The sequence below is a fragment of the Oryx dammah genome, unplaced genomic scaffold (genome assembly GCF_014754425.2).
Source record: "Oryx dammah isolate SB20612 unplaced genomic scaffold, SCBI_Odam_1.1 HiC_scaffold_2, whole genome shotgun sequence".
Lineage (NCBI taxonomy): Eukaryota > Metazoa > Chordata > Mammalia > Artiodactyla > Bovidae > Oryx > Oryx dammah.
In genome coordinates this window covers 73,008,379-73,031,480 of record NW_024070186.1, presented here as the reverse complement: position 1 = coordinate 73,031,480, position 23,102 = coordinate 73,008,379, and the positions used below count along the sequence as shown (strand labels likewise).

At 39.0% G+C, this 23,102-nt stretch overlaps 1 protein-coding gene across 1 annotated transcript in view; it reads left to right on the top strand.

Annotated features, from left to right (window-relative positions):
* MCF2L2 (MCF.2 cell line derived transforming sequence-like 2) overlaps positions 1–23,102 on the top strand; it is a 274,628-nt gene that overhangs the window by 81,330 nt on the left and 170,196 nt on the right. The window contains exons 4-5 of the mRNA XM_040265422.1: positions 17,162–17,252; positions 19,485–19,604. Coding sequence (XP_040121356.1) covers positions 17,162–17,252; positions 19,485–19,604 — 211 coding nt within the window. The remainder of the gene's footprint in view (positions 1–17,161; positions 17,253–19,484; positions 19,605–23,102) is intronic.

The following is a 23,102-nucleotide window of genomic DNA, read 5'->3' as shown; positions in this document are numbered from 1 at the left end:
GCACTCTATCTATCAGATCTAGGCCCTTAAATCTATTTCTCACTTCCACTGTATAATCATAAGGGATTTGATTTAGGTCATACCTGAATGGTCTAGCGGTTTTCCCTACTTTCTTCAATTTGAGTCTGAATTTGGTAATAAGGAGTTCATGATCTGAGCCACAGTCAGCTCCTGGTCTTGTTTTTGTTGACTGTATAGAGCTTCTCCATTTTTGGCTGCAAAGAATATAATCAATCTGATTTCGGTGTTGACCATCTGGTGATGTCCATGTGTAGAGTCTTCTCTTGTGTTGTTGGAAGAGGGTGTTTGCTATGACCAGTGCATTTGCTTGGCAAAACTCTATTAGTCTTTGCCCTGCTTCATTCCGCATTCCAAGGCCAAATTTGCCTGTTACTCCAGGTGTTTCTTGACTTCCTACTTTTGCATTCCAGTCCCCTATCATGAAAAGGACATCTTTTTTTGGGTGTTAGTTCTAAGGTCTTGTAGGTCTTCATAGAACCATTCAACTTCAGCTTCTTCAGTGTTACTGGCTGGGGCATAGACTTGGATAACTGTGATATTGAATGGTTTGTCTTGGAGACGAACAGAGATCATTCTGTCGTTTTTGAGACTGCATCCAAGTACTGCATTTTGGACTCTTTTGTTGACCATGATGGCTAGTCCATTTCTTCTGAGGGATTCCTGCCTGCAGTAGTAGATAGAATGGTCATCTGAGTTAAATTCAACCATTCCAGTCCATTTGAGTTCACTGAATCCTAGAATGTCGACGTTCACCCTTGCCATCTCTTGTTTGACCACTTCCAATTTGCCTTGATTCATGGACCTGACATTCCAAGTTCCTGTGCAATATTGCCCTTTACAGCATTGGATCTTGCTTCTATCACCAGTCACATCCACAACTGGGTATTGTTTTTGTTTTGGCTCCATCCCTTCATTCTTTCTGGAGTTATTTCTCCACTGATCTCCAGTATCATATTGGGCACCTAATGACCTGGGGAGTTCCTCTTTTGGTATCCTATCATTTTGCCTTTTCATACTGTTCATGGGGTTCTCAAGGCAAGAATACTGAAGTGGCTTGCCATTCCTTTCTCCAGTGGACCACATTCTGTCAGGCCTCTCCACCATGACCTGCCCATCTTGGGTTGCCCCGGAGGCATGGCTTGGTTTCATTGAGTTAGACAAGGCTGTGGTCCTAGTGTGATTAGATTGACTAGTTTTCTGTGAGTATGGTTTCAGTGTGTCTGCCCTCTGATGCCCTCTTGCAACACCTACCATCTTACTTGGGTTTCTCTTACCTTGGGCGTGGGGTATCTCTTCACAGCTGCTCCAGCAAAGCGCAGCCGCTGCTCCTTACCTTGGCCGAGTGTTATCTCCTTACCGCCGCCGTTCCTGACCTTCAACATGGGATAGCTCCTCTAGGCCCTCCTGTGCCTGCGCAGCCACCGCTCATCCGGTTGCTCCTCCCAGCTGCCACCCCTGGCCTCAGGCTTGGGGTGGCTCCTCAGGGTCACTGCCCCTGGCCTCGGGCGCGAGGTGGCTTCTCCCAGCCGCCCCTGACCTCCGACGCAGACGCGGGGTGTTTTCTCCCGGCCACCACTGGCCTTGGACATGGGGTAGCTCCTCCCGGACACCGCCCCTGACCTCGGACGCGGGATAGCTTCTCCCGGCCGCCGCCCCTGACCTCGGACGCGGGGTAGCTTCTCTCGGCTGCTGCCCCTGACCTCAGACGTCGGGTAACTCCTCTCGCCTGCACTCAGTGCGCCGGCTCGCAGAATGCTCAAACTACCGCACAATTGCACTCATCTCACACGCTAGTAAAGAAATGCTCAAAATTCTCCAAGCCAGGCTTCAGCAATACGTGAACCATGAACTCCCTGATGTTCATGCTGGTTTTAGAAAAGGCAGAGGAACCAGAGATCAAATTGCCAACATCCGCTGGATCATGGAAAAAGCAAGAGAGTTCCAGAAAAACATCTATTTCTGCTTTATTGACTATGCCAAAGCCTTTGACTGTGTGGATCACAATAAACTGTGGAAAATTCTGAAAGAGATCGGAATACCAGACCACCTGACCTGCCTCTTGAGAAATCTGTATGCAGGCCAGGAAGCAACAGTTAGAACCGGACGTGGAACAACAGACTGGTTCCAAATAGGAAAAGGAGTACGTCAAGGCTGTATATTGTCACCCTGCTTATTTAACTTATATGCAGAGTACATCATGAGAAACGCTGGACTGGAAGAAACTCAAGCTGGAATCAAAGTTGCTGGGAGAAATATCAATAACCTCAGATATGCAGATGATACCCCTCTTATGGCAGAAAGTGAAGAGGAACTAAAAAGCCACTTGATGAAAGTGAAAGAGGAGAGTGAAAAAGTTGGCTTAAAGCTCAACATTCAGAAAACGAAGATCATGGCATCTGGTCCCATCACTTCATGGGAAATAGATGGGGAAACAGTGGAAACAGTGTCAGACTTTATTTTGGGGGGCTCCAAAATCACTGCAGATGGTGATTGCAGCCATGAAATTAAAAGACGCTTACTCCTTGGAAGAAAAGTTATGACCAACCTAGAGAGCATATTCAAAAGCAGAGACATTACTTTGCCGACTAAGGTCCATCTAGTCAAGGCTATGGTTTCTCCTGTGGTCATGTATGGATGTGAGACTTGGACTGTGAAGAAAGCTGAGCGCCGAAGAATTGATGCTTTTGGACTGTGGTGTTGGAGAAGACTCTTGAGAGTCCCTTGGACTGCAAGGAGATCCATCCAGTCCATTCTGAAGGAGATCAACCCTGGGATTTCTTTGGAAGGAATGATGCTAAAGCTGAAGCTCCAGTACTTTGGCCACCTCATGCAAAGAGTTGACTCATTGGAAAAGACTCTGATGCTGGAAGGGATTGGGGCCAGGAGGAGAAGGGGACGACTGAGGATGAGATGGCTGGATGGCACCACTGACTTGATGGATGTGAGTGTGAGTGAACTCCAAGAGATGGTGATGGACAGGGAGGCCTGGCGTGCTGCAATTCATGGGGACACGACTGAGCGACTGAACTGAAGTGTATCTATGTTGGGGCTTCCCAGGTGGCTCAGTGGTAAAGAATCTGCCAGCCAATGCAAGGAGATGCAGGAGTTCAGTCCCTGAGTTGGGAAGATCCCCTGGTGGAAGAAATGGCAACCCACTCCAGTATTCTTGCCTGGAGAATCTCATGGACAGAAGAACCTGACGCACTGCAGTCCATAGGGTCACAAAGAGTCAGACATGACTGAGTGACTGAGCATGCATGCACATGTATTTTAATCCCAAACTCCTAATTTATCCCCCCGCCTCTTTCCCTTTTGATAATCATAAGTTTGTTTTCTGTGTATGTGAATCTATTTTTGTTTTATAAATAAGTTCATCTGTATAATTTTTTTTTAGATTCCACATATAAGTGATATGTGAGATTTGTCTTTCTTTGTCTGGTTTACTTTGCTTAGTATGATAATCTCTAGGTCTGTTCATATTGCTACATTATTTCATTCTTTCTTATAGCTGAATAATATTCTATTGTGTATATATATCTCATCTTCTTTATCCATTCATCTGTTGATAGGCATTTAGGTTACCTCCCATCTTGGCTATTCTAAAGAATGCTGCAGTGAACACTGGGGCTCATGTCTCTTTCCAAGTTATGGTTTTCTCCAGATATTTGCCCAGGAGTGGGATTGCAGGATTGTATGATAACTCTAGTTTGTCAAGTATGTCCCTTTTATAACCCCTTTATGTCCCCTTTATAACTTTGTTGAGAGTCTTTTTAAAATCATAAATGGATGTTTAATTTTGTCAAAAACATTTTCTGAATCTATTGAGATGATCATATGATTTTTATTCTTTAATTTGTTAATATGCCATATTAATATTCTTATTATTGATTCAATTTTGTTACTGGTAATTGGTATGAAATATTTTTTTATTGTTCAGTCTTGGGAGATTATACAGTTCTAGGAATTTGTCCATTTCTTCTAGGTTGTCCTTTGTCCATTGATTGACTTTTGGGTATTAAATCATTTTTGTGTTCATGGGATAAAGCCCACTTGACTGTAGTGTATGATTCCTTTATTATATTGTTGAATTTGGTTTGCTAATATTTTGTTGGATGATTTTTGCATCTATGTTCATCACTGATATTAGCCTGTAATTTTCTTTTTTGATGATATCTTTGTCTTGGTATCAGGCTGACGCCAGCCTCATAGAATGAGTTAGGAAGTGTTCCTTCCTGGGCAATTTTTTGGAATAATTTGAGAAGGATAGGTGTTAACTCTTCTCTAAATGTCTGATAGAATTCACCTGTGAAGTGATCTGGTCCTGGACTTGGTTTTCTGGGAATTTTACTTATTATTGATTCAGTTTTATTACTGGTAATTGGTCTGTTCATACTTCTGTTTCTTCATTGTTCAGTCTTGGGAGATTGTACAATTCTAGGAGTTTGTCCATGTTTTCTAGGTTGTCCATTTTATTGGCATATACTTGTTCATAGTAATTGCTTATGATCATTTATGTTATGTTTCAGTGGTATTGGTTATAACATCTTTTTCATTTCTGACTTTATTAATATAGATTGTCTGTTTTTTTCTTGATGAGTTTGTCTAAAGGTTCATCAATTTGGTTTTCTAAAATTGGTATGTAAACACCAAAGACCCCATATAGCCAAAATAATCTTAAGAAAGAAGAACAAAGCTGAAGGGATTATACACACTGGTTTCAAACTATACTGCAAAGCTATAGTAATCAAAGCAGTATAATACAGGCACAAAACAGAAACATAGATCAATGATACAGAATAGAGATCCCAGAAATGAGCCTACATTCAAATACGCAATTAATTTATGACAAAGAAGGCAAAAATATACAACGGAGAAAAGACAACCTCTTAAACAAGTGATGCTGGAAATACTGGATAGCTACAAGCAAAAGAATCAAGTTGGACTACTCTCTCTTACCACACACAAAATAAATTCAAAATGGATTAAAGATGTAAATGTAAGACCTGAAACCATAAAGCTCCTAGAAGAAAACATAGGTTATATATTCTTTGACATGGTATTTGTAATTTTTTTTGGATATGTCTCTGCAGGCAAGAGAAACTAGTTCAGTCACTTAGTTGTGTCTGACTGTTTGAGACCCCATGAACCACAGCATGCCAGGCCTCCCTGTCCATCACCAACTCCTGGAGTTTACCCAAACTCATGTCCATTGAGTCAGTGATGCCATCCAACCATCTCATCCTCTGTTGTCCCCTTTCCTCCTTTCCTCAATCTTTCCCAGCATCAGGGTGTTTTCAAATGAGTCAGCTCTTCACATCATGTGGCCAAAGTATTGGAGTTTCAGCTTCAATATCAGTCCTTCCAATGAATACCCAGAACTGATCTCCTTTAGGGTGGACTGGTTGGATCTCCTTGCAGTCCAAGGGACTCTCAAGAGTCTTCTCCAACACCACAGTTCAAAAGCATCAGTTCTTCAGCACTCAGCTTTCTTCATAGTTCAACTCTCACATCCATACATGACTACTGGAAAAACCATAGCCTTGACTAGACGGACCTTTGTTGGCAAAGTAATGTCTTTGCTTTTTAATATGCTATCTAGGTTGGTCATAACTTTTCTTCCAAGGAGCAAGCATCTTTTAATTTCATGGCTGCGATCACCATCTGCAGTGATTTTGGAGCCCCCCAAAATAAAGTCAGCCACTGTTTCCACTGTTTCCCCATTTATTTGCCATGGAGTGATGGGACCGGATGCCATGATTCTTAGTTTTGTGAATGTTGAGCTTTAAGCCAACTTTTTCACTCTCCTCTTTCACTTTCATCAAGAGAAACTAAAGCAAAAATAAATAACTGGGTTTGTATCAAACTAAAAACCTTTTTGCCTAGCAAAGGAAAATATTCATGTCAATTAAAACAAAAAGTCCGCTTACTGAATGGAAGAAGATATTTGCAAATGATATATCTGATAAGGGATTAATATCCAAAATATACAAAGAATGTATGCAATCTAACATCAGAAACAAACAGGGGGTTGATCCCGAGAACGTTGAGCATACGAAAATTCTCCTATGCTCAAGTCGCTTATGCAAAGTGGTACAGTACAATCAGCTGTCCATATCCACAGATGTGGAGCCTACAGATATGGAGGGCCAATTGTACCTGTTGATTTCACTACTATGTATTTACATCGTTCTTTACTCTCAGCCTTTAAGTTCTTCTACCTATATTCTACCACTTTTCATTACTAGGAATTATAATGTATTTTACACATTACTATAAATGTTTTTCTTTGATTATAGATTGATCCTACATAACAGAAATCAGTGGAATGCATTTATATATGTAATACGATTGGATCTCTGGAATGAGAGATGTAATCCTAAGTCCTTAAACCTGTGTCACTCAAAGGAGAGTGCTATAAACATTATGGTAAAATAGGTTCTCTTTTCTCATACTCCATGGGTTGCTCAAAATCATGCCACAGTTTAATTTATTTCAGACTTGGACAATGACTTTTTATGTACCTTTTCCCCTAGCATTTTTAATTGCCTTTGTTTTTTTTCTTGTTTATAGCATGGCACATATCTTTATTATATTATTAACATCTTATAGATTTTTTATCATAGAATTCGTCTAGTGCATACATTTTCCTCTTGGAGATATTCTTTTGAGCCTCTCTGAGCTATTCATAATACAGCCTGGTTGCTGTGTAAACCTGCTGCAAGTTGTCAACCTGGGATTGTTTTTTATCTCGGGAAGGTCATTCTTCATTTTGGGATTTCATGTTCATTTAAAAACTTTTAAGTTATTTCTTTTTTTAGAAAGTGTGTATGGTAAGTGAGTTTTACATCTTGAATGTCAGAAAATGGCTCATTTTGATCTCACAGTTAATTGGCAATATATCTGAGCATGGAGTTTTTTTCTTTTTTTTAATAAAATAACATTGATCCATTGATTTTTAGCATTCAGTATTAACTGATAACAAAGTTGATCCTTGTCACAGGATCTGACTGTCATCCCTTCATAGGTCAGCTGCTTGTCTCTCTGCATAAGAAGCTTTGGGGCTTTTTTCTTTATGTTTTGCAAGTTTGAAATTTCAAACATTTTCTTTCATACTGCTATGTCTTTGAATGGAAGATTCAAGTCTCTCTTAGGCTTAGAATTTTTTTCCTGTTATCTCTGCTTGTTTCTTTTCTACAACTCTGCTTCTGAAACTCAAATTAGAGGGACAATGCATCTTCTGAGTTTCTCTTCTGTGTCTTTAATTTTGTATTTTTCATCTCTTTATCATGTTACATTTTAATATTTGTATATGTTCTATATATCATATAAGTATGTGAAAAGTGAGAGTTGCTCAGTTGTGTCCAACTTTTTGTGACTCCATGGACTGTAACCCTCCAGGCTCCTCTGTCCATGGAATTCTCCAGGCAGGAATACTGGAATGGGTTACCATTTCCTTCTCCAGGGGCTCTTTCCAACCCAGGATTCGAACACACCTCTCCTGCATTGGCAGGCAGATTTTTTTTACCACTGAGCCACCTGGAAGCCCTAAGAGGAGTTCAGTTCAATTCAGTTCAGTTCAGTCGCACAGTTGTGTCCAACTCTTTGCGACCCCATGAATCGAAGCACGCCAGGCCTCCCTGTCCATCACCAACTCCTGGAGTTCACTCAGACTCACTCGATGGACGTGAGTGAGTTAAGTATGTTTAATATTTGCTTGGATTAATTCTCCCTCCCCTACTGGGTCCTTAAGCTTTACTTACTTTTTTCACGTTTTTCTACTGTTCTTTCTTGTTTTCTATCTATTTGTATACCTCTGTTTTTAGAAAAAGAAAAAAGAAAACTCTTTGGCCTTTTCATTGAGACTATTAACTTTATAAATTTACTCAGGAACAAGTCACATATTTATGGTGGTAAAATCATCCTATCAAGAAGAAGAAAAGTCTTTCTTTTTGTTAAAATCCACTTTTATGTCTTTTGGCAGTGTTTGAAATTTTCCTGACATAGTTTTTATATTGTTAAGTTTATTCCTAATTATTTTATGTTTGTTGCTAATAGCTCTACTATTAACTGGTCATTTTATTTTGCTGTTGAATTAGGTATAGATATCAAAATCATATTTGCTTCATCAATAGCATTTTGAAGTTCTCTTTCAGTTTTTAGGCTCAGAAACTATTCTTGTGGGATTGGGACTTTATAGCCATTGATGATTTGAATTCCCCTGTGAAATTCCCTTGTGAGTTTGGGCCTTGATAACTGTCTCTGTTTCTTGTATGGACTTTAGTCTGTTTAAACTTTATATTTTTAATGAGGTCAATTTTGGTAAACTGTATTTTCCCAGGAAATAACCTATTTTTGTCTTGGTTTTCAAGTTTATCTAAATAGAGGTATGCAAAGTAATTTCTAAAACTTAATTTTTTTTGGGTTTCAGTGCTTATTTTTCTGTTTGCTATTTCTTAGTTTGTATACCTGTGCTTTGTCCATTTCCCCCCTCCTTGATTAAGTAAGCTAGTGTCTTATTTTGTTAATTTAAAAAAATGGGATTCTGATTTTTTAATCAGATCTATTGGCTTTTCTGTCTTTTACTTTATTCATTCTGCTTTCAGTTCAGTTCAGTACAGTTCAGTCTCTTAGTTGTGTCTGACTCTTTGTGACCCCATGAATCACAGCATGCCAGGCCTCCCTGTCCACCACCAACTCCCTGAGTTCACTCAGACTCGTGTCCATCGAGTCAGTGATGCCATCCAGCCATCTCATCCTCGGTCGTCCCCTTCTTCTCCTGCCCCCAATCCCTCCCAGCATCAGAGTCTTTTCCAATGAGTCAACTCTTTGCATGAGGTGGCCGAAGTACTGGAGTTTCAGCTTTAGCATCATTCCTTCCAAAGAAATCCCAGGGTTGATCTCCTTCAGAATGGACTGGTTGGATCTCCTTGCAGTCCAAGGGATTCTCAAGAGTCTTCTCTAACACCACAGTCCAAAAGCATCAATTCTTCGGCGCTCAGCTTTCTTCACAGTCCAACTCTCACATCCATACATGACCACAGGAAAAACCATAGCCTGGATGAGACGGACCTTAGTCGGCCAAGTAAAGTCTCTGCTTTTGAATATACTATCTAGGTTGGTCATAACGTTTCTTCCAAGGAGTAAGCGTCTTTTAATTTGATGGCTGCAATCACCATCTGCAGTGATTTTGGAGCCCCAAAAAATAAAATCTGACACTGTTTCCACTGTTTCTCCATCTATTTCCCATGGAGTGATGGGACCAGATGCCATGATCTTCGTTTTCTGAATGTTGAGCTTTAAGCCAACCTTTTCACTCTCCTCTTTCACTTTCATCAAGAGGCTCTTTAGTTCCTCTTCACTTTCTGCCATAAGGGTGGTGTCATCTGCATATCTGAGGTTATTGATATTTCTCCAGGCAATCCTGATTCCAGCTTGTGTTTCTTCCAGTCCAGCGTTTCTCATGATGTACTCTGCATATAAGTTAAATAAGCAGGGTGACAATATACAGCCTTGGTGTACTCCTTGTACTTCCTGGCCTGCATACAGATTTCTCAAGAGGCAGGTCAGGTGGTCTGGTATTCCCATCTCTTTCAGAATTTTCCAGTTTATTGTGATCCACACAGTCAAAGGCTTTGGCATAGTCAGTAAAGCAGATTGGAACTCTCTTGCTTTTTCCATGATCCAGCGGATGTTGGCAATTTGATCTCTGGTTCCTCTGCCTTTTCTGAAACCAGCTTGAACATCAGGGAGTTCATGGTTCACGTATTGCTGAAGCCTGGCTTGGAGAATTTTGAGCATTACTTTACTAGCGTGTGAGATGAGTGCAGTTGTGCGGTGGTTTGAGCATTCTTTGGCATCATTCTGCTTTATCTTTAATATTTTCTTCCTTGTGATTTCTTTTGGCTTGCTTTATTTTTTTTCTTTTGAGTTGAAAACAACCCCCAGAGTTCATAGTTTATATTAGGATTCAGTCTTGGTATTATACATACTTAGGATTTGGACAAATGCATGATGACCTATTGGAGAAGGAAACGGCAACCCATTCCAGTACTCTTGCCTGGAGAATCCCATAGACAGAGGAGCCTGGTGGGCCACAATCCATGGGGTCGCAAAGAGTCGGACATGACTGAGCGACTAACACACACACACACACAAACACACGATGACCTATATCCACCATTATAGCGTCATACAGATTAGTTTCACTGACCTAAAAGCCCTCTGTGCTATACCTATTATTCATCTGTCCTATACTCCCACCCCTCAACCCCTAGCAACTTTGTTATATAGCTGTAATCATACAATATGTAACCTTTTCAGATTGGCTTTTATCCTTTAGTAATATGCATTTGTTTCCTTCATGTCTTCCCATGACTTGATAGCTCATTTAGTTTGAATAATAGTTTATTGTCTGGATATACTACAGTTTATCCATTCACCTTCTGAAGGAGATCTTGTTTGCTTCCAAGTTTTGACAATTATGAATAAAGCTTCTATTAACGGGCTTCCCTGGTGGCTCAGATGGTAGGACTGTGGACTGAGGAAATGGACAAAGGACAGGTATACAAACTAAGAAATAGCAAACAGAAAAATAAGCACTGAAACCCAAGAAAATTTAAGTTTTAGAAATTACTTTGCATACCTCTATTTAGATAAACTTGAAAACCAAGACAAAAATAGGTTATTTCCTGGGAAAATACAGTTTACCAAAATTGACCTCATTAAAAATAAAAAGTTTAAACAGACTAAAGTCCATAGAGGAAACAGAAACTAGCTTACTGCCTGCAATGTGGGAGACCCGGGTTCGATCCCTGGATTGGGAAGATCCCTGGAGAAGGAAATGGCAACCCACTCTAGTACTCTTGCCTGGAAAATTCTATGGACGGAGGAGCCTGGTAGGCTATAGCCCATGGAGTCACAAAGAGTCAGACACAACTGAGTGACTTGACTTTCTTTCTTTTCTATTAATGTAAACATCCATGTATGAGTTATTATGTGGACATAGTGTTCAATTCACTTAGGTAAACACCAGGTAGTTACACTTGTTGAGTCACATGATATGAGTATGCTTAGTTTTGTAAGAAACTGCCAGACTGTATTTCAAAGTGGCTGTACCATTTTGAATACCCACCAGAAATGAGTAAGAGTTCACAATGTGAGGATGTGAGTATTCCTCCACATCCTTGCCAAAATTTGGTATTGTCAGTGTTTAGGATTTTGGCCATTATAGTGGATGTATAGTGGAATGTTATTGTTTTAATTTGCAGTTTCCTGATGACATATATTGTCAAACATCTTTTCATATCCTCATTTTCCATCTGCATATATTCTTTTGTTCAATATCTGTTTTGTTTTTTGCCCAGTTTTTAATTGGGTTGTTTGTTTTCTTATTGTATAATGGTTCTTTATCAGATATATCTTTTGTAAATATTTTCTTCCAGTTTGTGGCCTCTCTTCTTATTCTCTTAAAGCTAAAAAGTTTTGATTCATATTTTTCCCCCTTTATATTAGCTTTTTATATAGGAATATTGCTTGCATCTTTGCAATTAGTAAACAAGTTTGGTGATTTAGGGTTGTTTATAAGATTCTTAGTTAAGAATACCATGTTATATATAGTTTCTAAATATAGTTTCTTTTATTAATAAACTTGAAATACTTTTTTTGTTAAGGAAAATTGTGTGTATCCTAAATTTATTTTTTTGTCATGTAGGATGCTAAATTTTACCTCTTGCTTCTTTTTGCCTTTATCACAGTCACCGCCTCTCTTTTCATTTCTTTTTCTCTCCCAGAGCTTTGTCTTTCCAACCCTGTCTCTTTGAGTCCTTCTCTACTCAGTGCCCTGATGTACCAGGACTCTGTTTTCAGTATTTTTGTACTTAGGGTGTACTTTTCTGGAAAAATTTTTTATTTCCATTGCCTCTTCTCTTGACTCTCTGTACATATTAATCAGAGTTCCTCAGAGAAATAGAACCAAGGATATCTGCATACATACTATGGTTAATTTAGTGTGTTAACTTGACTGGGCTAGGGGATGCCCATTAAGCTGGCAAAAAATTATTTTCAGATGTGTCTATGAGGATATTTGAGTAGAGTAGATTGCCCTCCCCAGTGTGAGCAGGCATCACCCAGTCCATTCAATGCCTGAACAGAACAAAAAGGCAAAGTAAAGGTGAATTCTCTCTCTACTTGAGCTTGGACATCATCTTCTCTTGCCCCTGGACATCAGTGCTCCTGGATTTTGTGCTTTCAGACTCAGATCAGGCTTTAAATCATCAGCTCCTCCATTCCGTGGCCTTGGACTTGGATTGTTGTACCACCAGTGTTTCTGGTTCTTTAGCTTGCAGATGACAGATCAAGGAACTTTTTGGTCACTATAACTACCTGAGCCAATTCTGTAATAAATCTCTTTATAAATATATATGTGTGTGTGTATATATGTGTGTATATATATACACATATATATATACACACACACATATATATATATATGTTGTTGGTTACATTTCTCTAGGAACCCTGATATGTAGATGTAGGTATTTATTATAAGGCACTGGCGTATACAATTATGGAGGCTCAGAAGGAGACCCAAGAAGGCCAGTGGTATAGTTTGAAAGCCTAAAAATCAGAGAGCCAGTTTTTTAGATTCTAGTCTGAGCTTGAAGGCCTGAGAGTCAGAATCACTGAAGGCAGAAGATCAATGTCCCAGCTCAACAGTGAGATTGAGAGAGAGCATGAATCCTATCGTCCTTCAAATTTTTGTTCTACTCAGGTCCTCAGTGGGTTGAATGATGCCCACTCATGTTGGGGAGGGTATTTTGGACAAACCAGGATGGTTGATTACTCTACATTTGACTCAGTCTTATGGCAATGTAGTATAATTTCAGTTAGCTAAATATTTTCTGTACCTAGGAGATAGTGGAGGAAAGAAGAGCCTGGGGTGTTTCTGCTTCAGTCCATGAGGTTGGAAAGAGCTGGACACAACTTAGCAACTGAACAACAAATACCAAGCTTACTGAAAAAGGCAATAGAAAATATATTAATATTAGAGCTTAATTAAGAAACTATGTGCTATATCAACCACAAAACTGATCTGGTATTTTGAGGTCAGAACACATTTATCTCAGTCTCTTACACTCATGTATTGGGTTGGCCAAAGAGTTCTTTTGGGTTTCTGTAAGATGTTAGGGAAACACCCAAATGAACTTTTTGGTCAACCCAATATTATACTTAATCATATTCAAAATTTTGACACATCAAAAATTCAATTATGTTTTTTATAGAAGAATTACTAAGATTGGAAATGAAGGAATATAGTATCAAAATATTTTCTATACCAAGAGAGTATGAACTTTGTGACTTGAGTGTTGCTCTTGAATTCAGAAGATTTGAATCTTAACTCTGCATATAATGTATGACTTTGGACAAGTTATTATAATTTTAACCATCTTGAGGATTAGCTTCCTCGTTTATAAAATGGAAATATTATCACCAACCTGACTGTGAGGGTGGTTTTGAGGATTATATTAAATGGTATTTATGCAGCTAACTAAGATCATACGTGTTAACAAGAACAATAAGGATTAAAACAGCCAAGTGTTACCTAAAGAAATACATAGTCTAGAAACCCCATTTCTTGTGCATTTGGTTTAGTTGAGGTTTTGATTCTTTTGTTGAACCAGATGGGGTAGAAAAATAACCCCTTCAGTAGCTGATACAATTTTCATGTTGTTTAGAATGCATTCTTTATGCAAGGGATTATATTCAAAACTATTGTCATGATTCATTAACTCTTATTTCTGAACTATTGCCTGTACGCAATTGTGTCAGAAGACACTGTTCTTTATCTTCCCAGCAGATCCTGCCCTCTTTACCCAAGACACTCTGGTCTTGGGCTTTGGCGTGCAGGGAACTGAGGAGCATTTACCCTCAACCTGGCTGGGGAAGCTACAGAGAGGGTAGGCGGGGAGCTGTTTATTTCATAGATCAAAGAACATCCTGTGTTTATGTACTATATTATATTTACTGAGCCTCTCCCAGTTCCACCTCACTTAAAGAAGTGGTTGAAGCTTCACTTCAACCCTTGGAGCATCAAATTGAATAATTTTTTGTTTTAAAGGAAAAAGAAGAGACATAGGAAACACTAGTAACAGCAAAATATACAAAATAAAACTGCCAGAAGATACAAGCAGATTTGCTATAAGAAAAAACTGAAGGGGCGCCATGAGATGGGGTTAAGAGCATAAGCACCGCTATCAGAGAGCTCTGACTTTGAAATCCAGTTTTGCTAGTATGATGTCAGGCAAGTTATTTTATTTCTATCAGCCTTTGTTTCCTCATCTGTAAAATGGAGATAATAATATCTATTTCATAAGATGAAGTGAGATAAAACATAAAGATGCCTGACAACTGATAGGAACTCAAGATACACATAGCTATAATTGTTTAAGATTATTGTTGTTATTAATGTTATTAACTTGTTAATAACAAATTATTGTTATTTGTTTTTGCTGTACTACAGAATGGTTTTGGTCATTGTTGTATGCCCTTTGATCAGTGCCTGATACCTATTGTGCACTCGCTAAGTTTGGCCTTTTTTTTAAAGTTATATAATATTTTTCCTTTTTCACAACTTGAATTTATTTAATTCCTTGGGTTTTTAAGCTAAGTTATAATTTATATAAAGTATACACATGTCAACTGTATAGCTTGATGAATATATACCTATCTATACACTATGTAACAACTGGGAAGGTTTCCTCCTGAAAAGAAGGTTTCTTTTCTATCAATATCTGCATTCCTACCCCTTCTCTTCCCCAAGTTGACTAGAAAAAATAAAAAAAATATTTAGAAGCCAAGCAACCACCTCTAAACAATCCATAAACTAAAGAAGAAATCATAAAGGAAACTAGAAAGCATTTTTAGCTGAACAATAATGAAAAGAGTATATCAACATTTATGTGATGTAGCTAAAACAGTGTTTCAGTTCAGTTCAGTCTTTCAGTTGTATCCGACTCTTTGCGACCCCATGGACTGCATCATGCCAGGCTTCCCTGTCTATTACCCGTTCTGGGAGCTTACTCAAACTCATGTCCATTGAGTTGGTGATGCCATCCAACCATCTCATCCTGTCGTCCCATTCTCCTCCATCCTTCAGTCTTCCCCAGCATCAGGATCTTTCCCAGTGAGTCAGTTCTTCGCATCAGGTGGCCAAAGTATTGGAACTTCAGCTTCAGCATCAGTTCTTCCAATAAATATTCAAGACTGCTTTCCTTTAGGATTGACTGGTTTAATCTCCTTGCAGTCCAAGGGACTTTCAAGAGTCTTCTCCAACACCACAGTTCAAAAGCATCAATTCTTTGGCGCTCAGCTTTCTTTATGGTCCAACTCTCACAAAGCAGTGTTTAAGAGGGAATTATAGCTTTAAATGGCTACCTGGTGACTCAGTGGTAAAGAATTCACCTAACAACGCAGGAGATATGGGTTAAATCCCTGGGTCAGGAATATTCCCTGCAGAAGGAAATGGCAACCCACTCAAGTATTCTTACCTGGAAAATCCCATGAACAGAGGAGCCTGGCTGGCTATAGCCCAGGGTGTCACAAGGTTAGACATGACTGAGCTACTGAGTGCACACACATAGCTTTAAGTACTTATAATAATAGAGAAGAAATGTTTAAAATCAGTGATATAATTTTCTACCTTAAGAAGTTAAAATACACTGACAATTAAATCCAAAGAAAAGAAAAGGAAGGAGATTGGAAAAAAAGAAAGAAAAAAAAAGGAAGGAAGGAAGGAAGAGGGAGGGAGGGAGGGAGTTGAAAATAAAACAGAATAATAGAGTTCCACTTTAATTTCGTAGTGATCAGAAGTACAACCTGTATGATTGCAATTCTTTAAAATTTGTTGAATTTTGCTTTGTGGCCTGGGATAATGGATAATGGACTATTTGATGAATGTCTGATGTACATTTGAAAAGAACAGATGCTGAATTCTTCAAAGTCAAATCTATATCCCTGGTGATTTTGTGGCTATTTGTATGATCTTAAAGTGTCTCCAAAGATTCTCACTTTCTGAGTTGAAAATTTTACATATACACACACATACATACACACAAATATATAAATTCATTTTTCAAATTCCAGCATTCTGGTTTCAGAATTTGTGCTCATAACTACTTCATGATTGGTATTGGTCAGGCTTCCCTGGTGGCTCAGCTGTAAAAAATCTGCCTGCAATACGGGAGACCTGAGTTTGATCCCTGGGTTGTGAAGATCCCCTGGAGAAGGGAAAGGCTGCCCACTCTAGTATTCTGGCCTGGAGAACTCCATGGACTGTATAGTTCATGGGGTTGCAGAGCTGGGCACGACTGAGTGACTTTCACTTTCACTTTCTCATCTTACAGATAAGGGAATAGGCTTAGAGAGGTTAGGTGATTGCCCCACATCTCAGTGCTAGTAAAGTGGCAGCACTAGGATTTGAACCAGGTTCCAAAACTCTTGCTCTTTCCTCCCATCCATAGTTTCCTCCCAAAGAGAGAGAAGAAAAATGTTTTCCCTTTAGTTTTAAAAAATTTTGTGAGAGTCTTGTGCTGACTTCAGAGGGGACCAAACAGGTTTTTTTGTTCTTAATGAAGTTGGTATCTCCTTGTACTTATGGTTTTGTGGCCATTTATGACCAGCCACTGGAAAAGAGCTGTTTTTCCCATTGACGTGTGTTATTTCCGAACATCTGTGGGACTGACTTCTAGGGAAGCATGTTGATAGCTTTATGAGCATCAGTCTTAGGAGTGGAAAGATAGCAGAGCTCGACCTCAAGGTCCTCTGTCTACACTGGGACATGTGGTGCTCAACTTACATGAATCCTTCTGCTTGTTGAGGGTTTCATACATTTGCCAGCCAGAAATAGAGCCCTTGAGAGGGTTTGAGACATGAAATATTTCTGCCTTGTGAAGGCTGCCAGGTGAGATGAGAGGAAGCCGGTTCCTTTCTTGGGGAAGTCAGACCTGGTTATCCCCTCGTGCTCTGCAGGGCATTTACACAGCAAGCCTGGAGTGACACGGAGGCAGTGGAATCATTCTGCTGAGGGAGCCCAACAGAATCCATGAGTCTCATTGTCTCTGATACTGACCACCCTTTTTTGCAGTGTGGAGGCTGCCAGCATCGGGTTCGTCATTGTTATTGACAGACGAAGGGACAAGTGGAGCTCCATAAAAGCATCCTTGACACGAATAGCTGTAAATATTTATTTTTATGTTTTATTATAAAGATAATTTGAACTATCTATTCAACTATTTCGCATCAAAGTCACCAGGAAGTAGCAGTTATTTTACTCCAAGTTTGGGAAGGTCTTTGTAGCAGGGGCTGATGTGTCACGTCCATATCCTCTCTGCTGCCCGAAGGTCACTTGCAGACCATTCCTGAGCATGAGTCTCTCTACCTTATTGACCTTTCTGGTCACTGGAGAGGAGCAGGTAGAGAGTGCTGGGAAGCTAATGCTCCAGGAGTGACCTGCAACTACTGCGTTATGGGCATTAGTGGACAAACACCCCAGCATTTGCACCCCTCAGTGGGGCAGTTCTGAGATACCACACAGAATTTCAGAAGACCCAGCCCTTCTTGCCCATAGCAGTTCCTCTCACTGATACACTGGCTGTCTAGCCATCCTGTCTCACCATCACGCTATACTCCTAACTGTTTCCTGGGGTCACCTCTTTAGTAAACTCTTGAGACCCAAATCCTCATTTTAAGGTTTGCTTTGGGGATCACTTAATTTTACGACAATCTTCATATTAGTATTCAAATTATTTTTTCACAAATTCAAAAGACACTAGCAAAATCAGACAGTATATGACATGAGCTTGCTTTTAGCATTAAATTGCACAACCTTGGATTGTTTTCCTTTTCCATCTTATTAGTCTGATTTTCACCCCTATTTATTCCCTTCCAGCAAGTGTATGCATCCTTTCCCTGTAGGGACCTCAGACCAAGGACTCAGCCACATGAACTCAGCCACAGACAGTTGACAGTGCCCATGACTCTTCAAAAGGTCTGGCTCTAGAGAGTTCTGGTTTCCCAGGGTTCATAGATAATACTTGAATCATCTGATACTTGAGTCTAATTTGTCCAAGAATTACACTGATCGCCTTTATGTGTAAAAGAAGCTGTAGTGCTGGGATCAAAAATATGACTACCAGTCAGAATCTCTTCATGTGCTTGTTAAAGATACAGATATCTGGACTTTATCCCAGTCCTAATGAGTCAGAATATTCCAGGGTAAAAGCCACGTTATTTTTAAATAAACACTTCAGGAGGTTGTTCTTGAGAACTCCTGAAAGAATGGAAAACCATGAGCAATGGGAAACTTGGATTCCCAGTTTTGCCACTAAGTTGTTAAATGAACCTGTTTTCTCATTACTCAGGCCCTTACCTCAAGATGAGGGCAATGCTTCTTGAGAGCAACTTAGCAATAAGATGCCTTGCTGCTGCTACTGCTAAGTCGCTTCAGTCGTGTCCGACTCTGTGCGACCCCATAGATGGCAGCCCACCAGGCTCCTCTGTCCCTGGGATTCTCCAGGCAAGAATACTGGAGTGGGTTGCCATTTCCTTCTCCAATGCATGAAAGTGAAAAATGAAAATGAAGTCGCTCAGTCGTGTTCAACTCTTAGTGACCCCATGGACTGCAGCCTACCAGGCTCCTCCGCCCATGGGATTTTGCAGGCAAGAGTACTGGAGTGGGGTGCCATTGCCTTCTCCAAATAAGATGCCTTAAGAACCCTTAAAATACTAAATCTTTGACTCAGAAATTCTTCTAGGAAGCTAGAAGAATGTTCCAAAATGTATAAGGATTTCATTTTACTGTTATTTATGATAGTATAAGTATGAAGGAGTCTAAATTACTAACAATAAGGGATTGTTTGAATAAATTGCACAACCATAAAAACATTCCAAGGAATTTTTAATATCAGGAATAAAAGCTCATGGTATAATACTAAGTTAAAAGGCAGATTGCAAAATATTACTACAGTTTGAGTTTATGATAAAGATATTTAAGCCAAGAAAATGGCCTAGAAGTGAAGGACAGGGAAACCTGGTGTGCTAACAGTCCATGGAGTCACAAAGAGTCAGACATAATGTAGTAACTAAACAACAAAAAAATTAGATTGAAATATTAAGAGTGGCTATGAAATCATGGGTGGTTTTCTTATTCTAATATATACTTTATTATAAATTTCTGAATTTTTCTATAAAGAGTGTAAATTAGTTTTTTAGTCAGAAAAAATTTTTTGTTTGGTTAATTTGTTTTTTAAGGAGGGGTTTGGATTATATGAGCAGTAAGATCTCTTTCAGCTGTGAAATATATTCTAATTCTTAGGCATCCAGGGTGTCCACTTTGTCATCTATAATCTTGGGCAAGAGGAGACTGATTGACATGACATTTGCATTGACACTTTTTATGATCCTTCCAGGTAGCATTTCCAGGAAACTTGCAGCTCATATTCATTCTTCGTCCATCTCACTTTATCCAGAGAACATTCACTGACATTGGCATTAAGTACTATAGAGATGAATTTAAAATGAAAGTGCCGGTAAGCATGACCTTTTTGTCTTGTCTGCATTTATTTAGGGCATGGGGAAAAGATAGAACATGAGCTTGTTTCTAAGGAAGGTAGAGAAAGAGGAGGGCATTCTAGGCAGAGGGGAATGGCATGTGTAAGGACATGGAAGCAGGAAATACACACTTTATGTGAAGTCCATGGGGAAGCCCCATTCTTGTTGGAATTACATATAGGATAATCTGGAAGGAAAGGTAAGGCACATGGTATATGTCTTAAGTGTAAGGACAGAAGGTCTAGATTTAAGCAATGGGGGTCCAGTGACGGTTTTTGAGTTGGGTAGTGACTTGGGTAAAGGAGTACTGGAATTATATAAATCCAGAGGTATTAGGTAAAAGATGGTATCCGAGACTGTACAAGAGATTGAAAAAGGAAGAGAAATTATAATAGTATGAGTAAAGGAAAATAAGGATCTAAAATATGGGGGTGAAAAATATAGGTAACTGTGAGTAAAAATTAAAACCAACCTTGTGATATGCATATGAGTGAAAGTGAAAGTCACTCAGTTGTGTCTGACTCTTTGTGATCCCATGGACTGTACAGTCCATGGAATTCTCAAGGCCAAAATACTCAAGGCCTTCCCCTTCTCCAGGGGATCTTCCCAACCCAGGGATCAAACCCAGGTCTCCCACATTACAGGTGGATTCTTTACCAGCTGAGCCGCAAGGGAAGCACAAGAATACTGGTGTGGGTAGCCTGTCCCTTCTCCAGGGGATCTTCCCAACCCAGGAATTGAACTGGGGTCTCCTGCATTGCAGATAGATTCTTTACCAACTGAGCTATCAGGGAAGCCCATGCAAAAAAGGAAAACTAATTAAAATGACAAGATTAAAATTTTTACCTCTAATTTTGGCAGAGATATGGGGCAAACCATCATTTCAGACTTTGTTGATTGGATTGAAGTTGGTAGTGACTAATATGAAAGGCTAATTTACAGTATTTATCAAAAATTAAAATGTACACACTCTCGACCTACCTGTGAGTTATTCTGCAGATACATCACACATGTACATAAAACTGTATATATAATGATATTCATTGCCAAATTGTGATGGTAAATGGTTGGAAAAAACATAACGTCCAACAACAAGGGGCTGGTTAAAGAAATTATGGTCTACCCAAGCAATTAAATATTTTACAGCCATCAAAAATGGTAAGGTGTGGTACAACTGGGTAGAAACAGCTGGCAGTTTCTTGTAAAGTTAAACATACACCTGACCCATGATCCACCCAAGAGAAATGAAAACACATGCCCAATAATAGATGAATAGATAAAGAAATTGCTGCAAATTAATATAAAAGAAAAACATTATGCAACAAATAGGAATGAAGTACTAAGCATGTAATAATGTGGTTTTATCTCAGAAATTCTTAAAAGAAATATTCTCTTAAAAGAAAGAAGCTAGACATTGTATACCCTGTAGTTCTTTTTACATAAATTTCAAGAAGAAGTAAAACTAAGCTATGGTGATAGAAAATTAAAACAGTGGCTGCTGTTAGTGGTGGAGATAGTGGACACCTGAAGGAGGCCTACAGAAACTATTGAGGAAAGTGGTTGGGAAGTAGAGCTGAAGGTCTATGGGGAGGGGTGAGAAGAAGACTATTTTTCTATTACTGTAGAGTCTTTTCCTATTTGAATTTGTTACCACCTACATATATTGTCTGTTTAAAATAAACCCCAAAACACTCCGACTTTAATTTAAATTGCTCTGAGAAAATATGTAGCTCTTCTTAGTGAAAACTGATCATCTCAAGCAAGGAATTTTTCTCTTTTCCATTCTTATTTTCCCTCTGTTAATAGTTCTATTTTGTATTAATAACCAAACTTCTTAAAATACTGTCTCCCTATACTTTGGTATTAACCAGAATCAAAATGAATTTTCCATTCTATTGTAAATACTTATTTTAAAATATTTGAGTGTTTAAGGGAAATGTGAGCCATGGATTTTTTTATTCTGCTTTCCTGAATTGAGTGACAATTAATATTAGAGAAGGGATGAGTCCTTACAAGAAGGTAATAAACTTGCCATGAGCCTCATAAGCTTTCTTCCCCTTCAGAGATGACGACTATACAATTGCTTCTTGTAACTCAAAAGGTTTGGACTTTGAACTGAACATTGGACAAACATCATGCATCTTGCCCTGGTGTGTATAAAACACACCTCTGCAAGTGATAATATATTGACAGACACGTTTGTGGTTTATGCCTTGCTTTTCATGTGGTCCATGGACACTAAGGAGAGAATGAATGTCTGCTTTGTCTTGATACTGTCTTTAACTGCTTCCATTTGTGATGGTGTATATCGATTCCCTACTGATACGTTGTTCAGTCACTCAGTCGTGTCCACCTCTTTGTGACCCCATGAACTGCAGCACACCAAGTCTCCCTGTCCCTCACCATCTCCTGAAGTTTGCCCAAGTTCATGTCCATCATATTTGTGATGTCATCCAGCCATCTCATCCTCTGATGCCCTCTTCTCCTTCTGCCCTCATATCAGGGACTTCTCCAATGAGTCAGTTATTTGGATCAGATGACCAAACTATTGGAGCTTCAGTTTCAGCATAATCCTTCCAATGACTATTCAGGGTTGATTTCCGTTAAGATTGACTGGTTTGATCTCCTTGTTGTCCAAGGGACTTTCAGGAGTCTTCTCCACATCAATATACTTTTAATTTTACCGTAAATGAACTTTTAAAAAAGCTCTTAGTCACCAAAATATGGGCTCATATAGTAGGAATATATTTCAATGCAAAATGTTTACCTCATAGTCTAGCATTGCACCTTACATGGGAGACTGAGCTCCTCCCACACTCTGTTGCACTACGGAATTCAGAGTCCTGGTTACGAAGCTCAGTGTAGTCAAACTTCAGCATATATTTTGCCTTTTCATTTGTTTGTTTCTTCCAGTTTTATTGCAATACAGCTGACATACAGCACTGCGTAAGTTTAAAGTGTACAGCATAATGATTTGATTTACGTACACCATGAAGTGATTTTTCACAGTAAGTTTAGTGAACATCCATCATCTCATATAGATTACAAAATTTAAAAAATAGATTTTTTTCTTATGATGAGAACTCAGTATTTACTCTCTTAACAATGTTCATATATAACAAACAGCAGTATTAATTATCTTCATCATGTTATATATTACATTACTAGTACTTGTTTTATCTTATAATGGGAAATTTGCACCTTTTGACCACCTTCATCTAATTCCCCCTCCCCTCATCCCTGTTTCCGGGTCTTTTCCAATGAGTCAACTCTTCACCTGAGGTGGCTTATGGACATGAAAATTGGTTTCTTAAAATGAACTTTGCAACAGAATACAGGAAATTCTCCTTTCAAAATTAAATATCATAGTTCTCTTTGAAAGCAACTTAAACAACTATTTAAGAAACTAGAGATAAGAACATAAACGTATACTGAAATTAAAAAATATGACATTCTTCATGTAAAACAGCTATTCT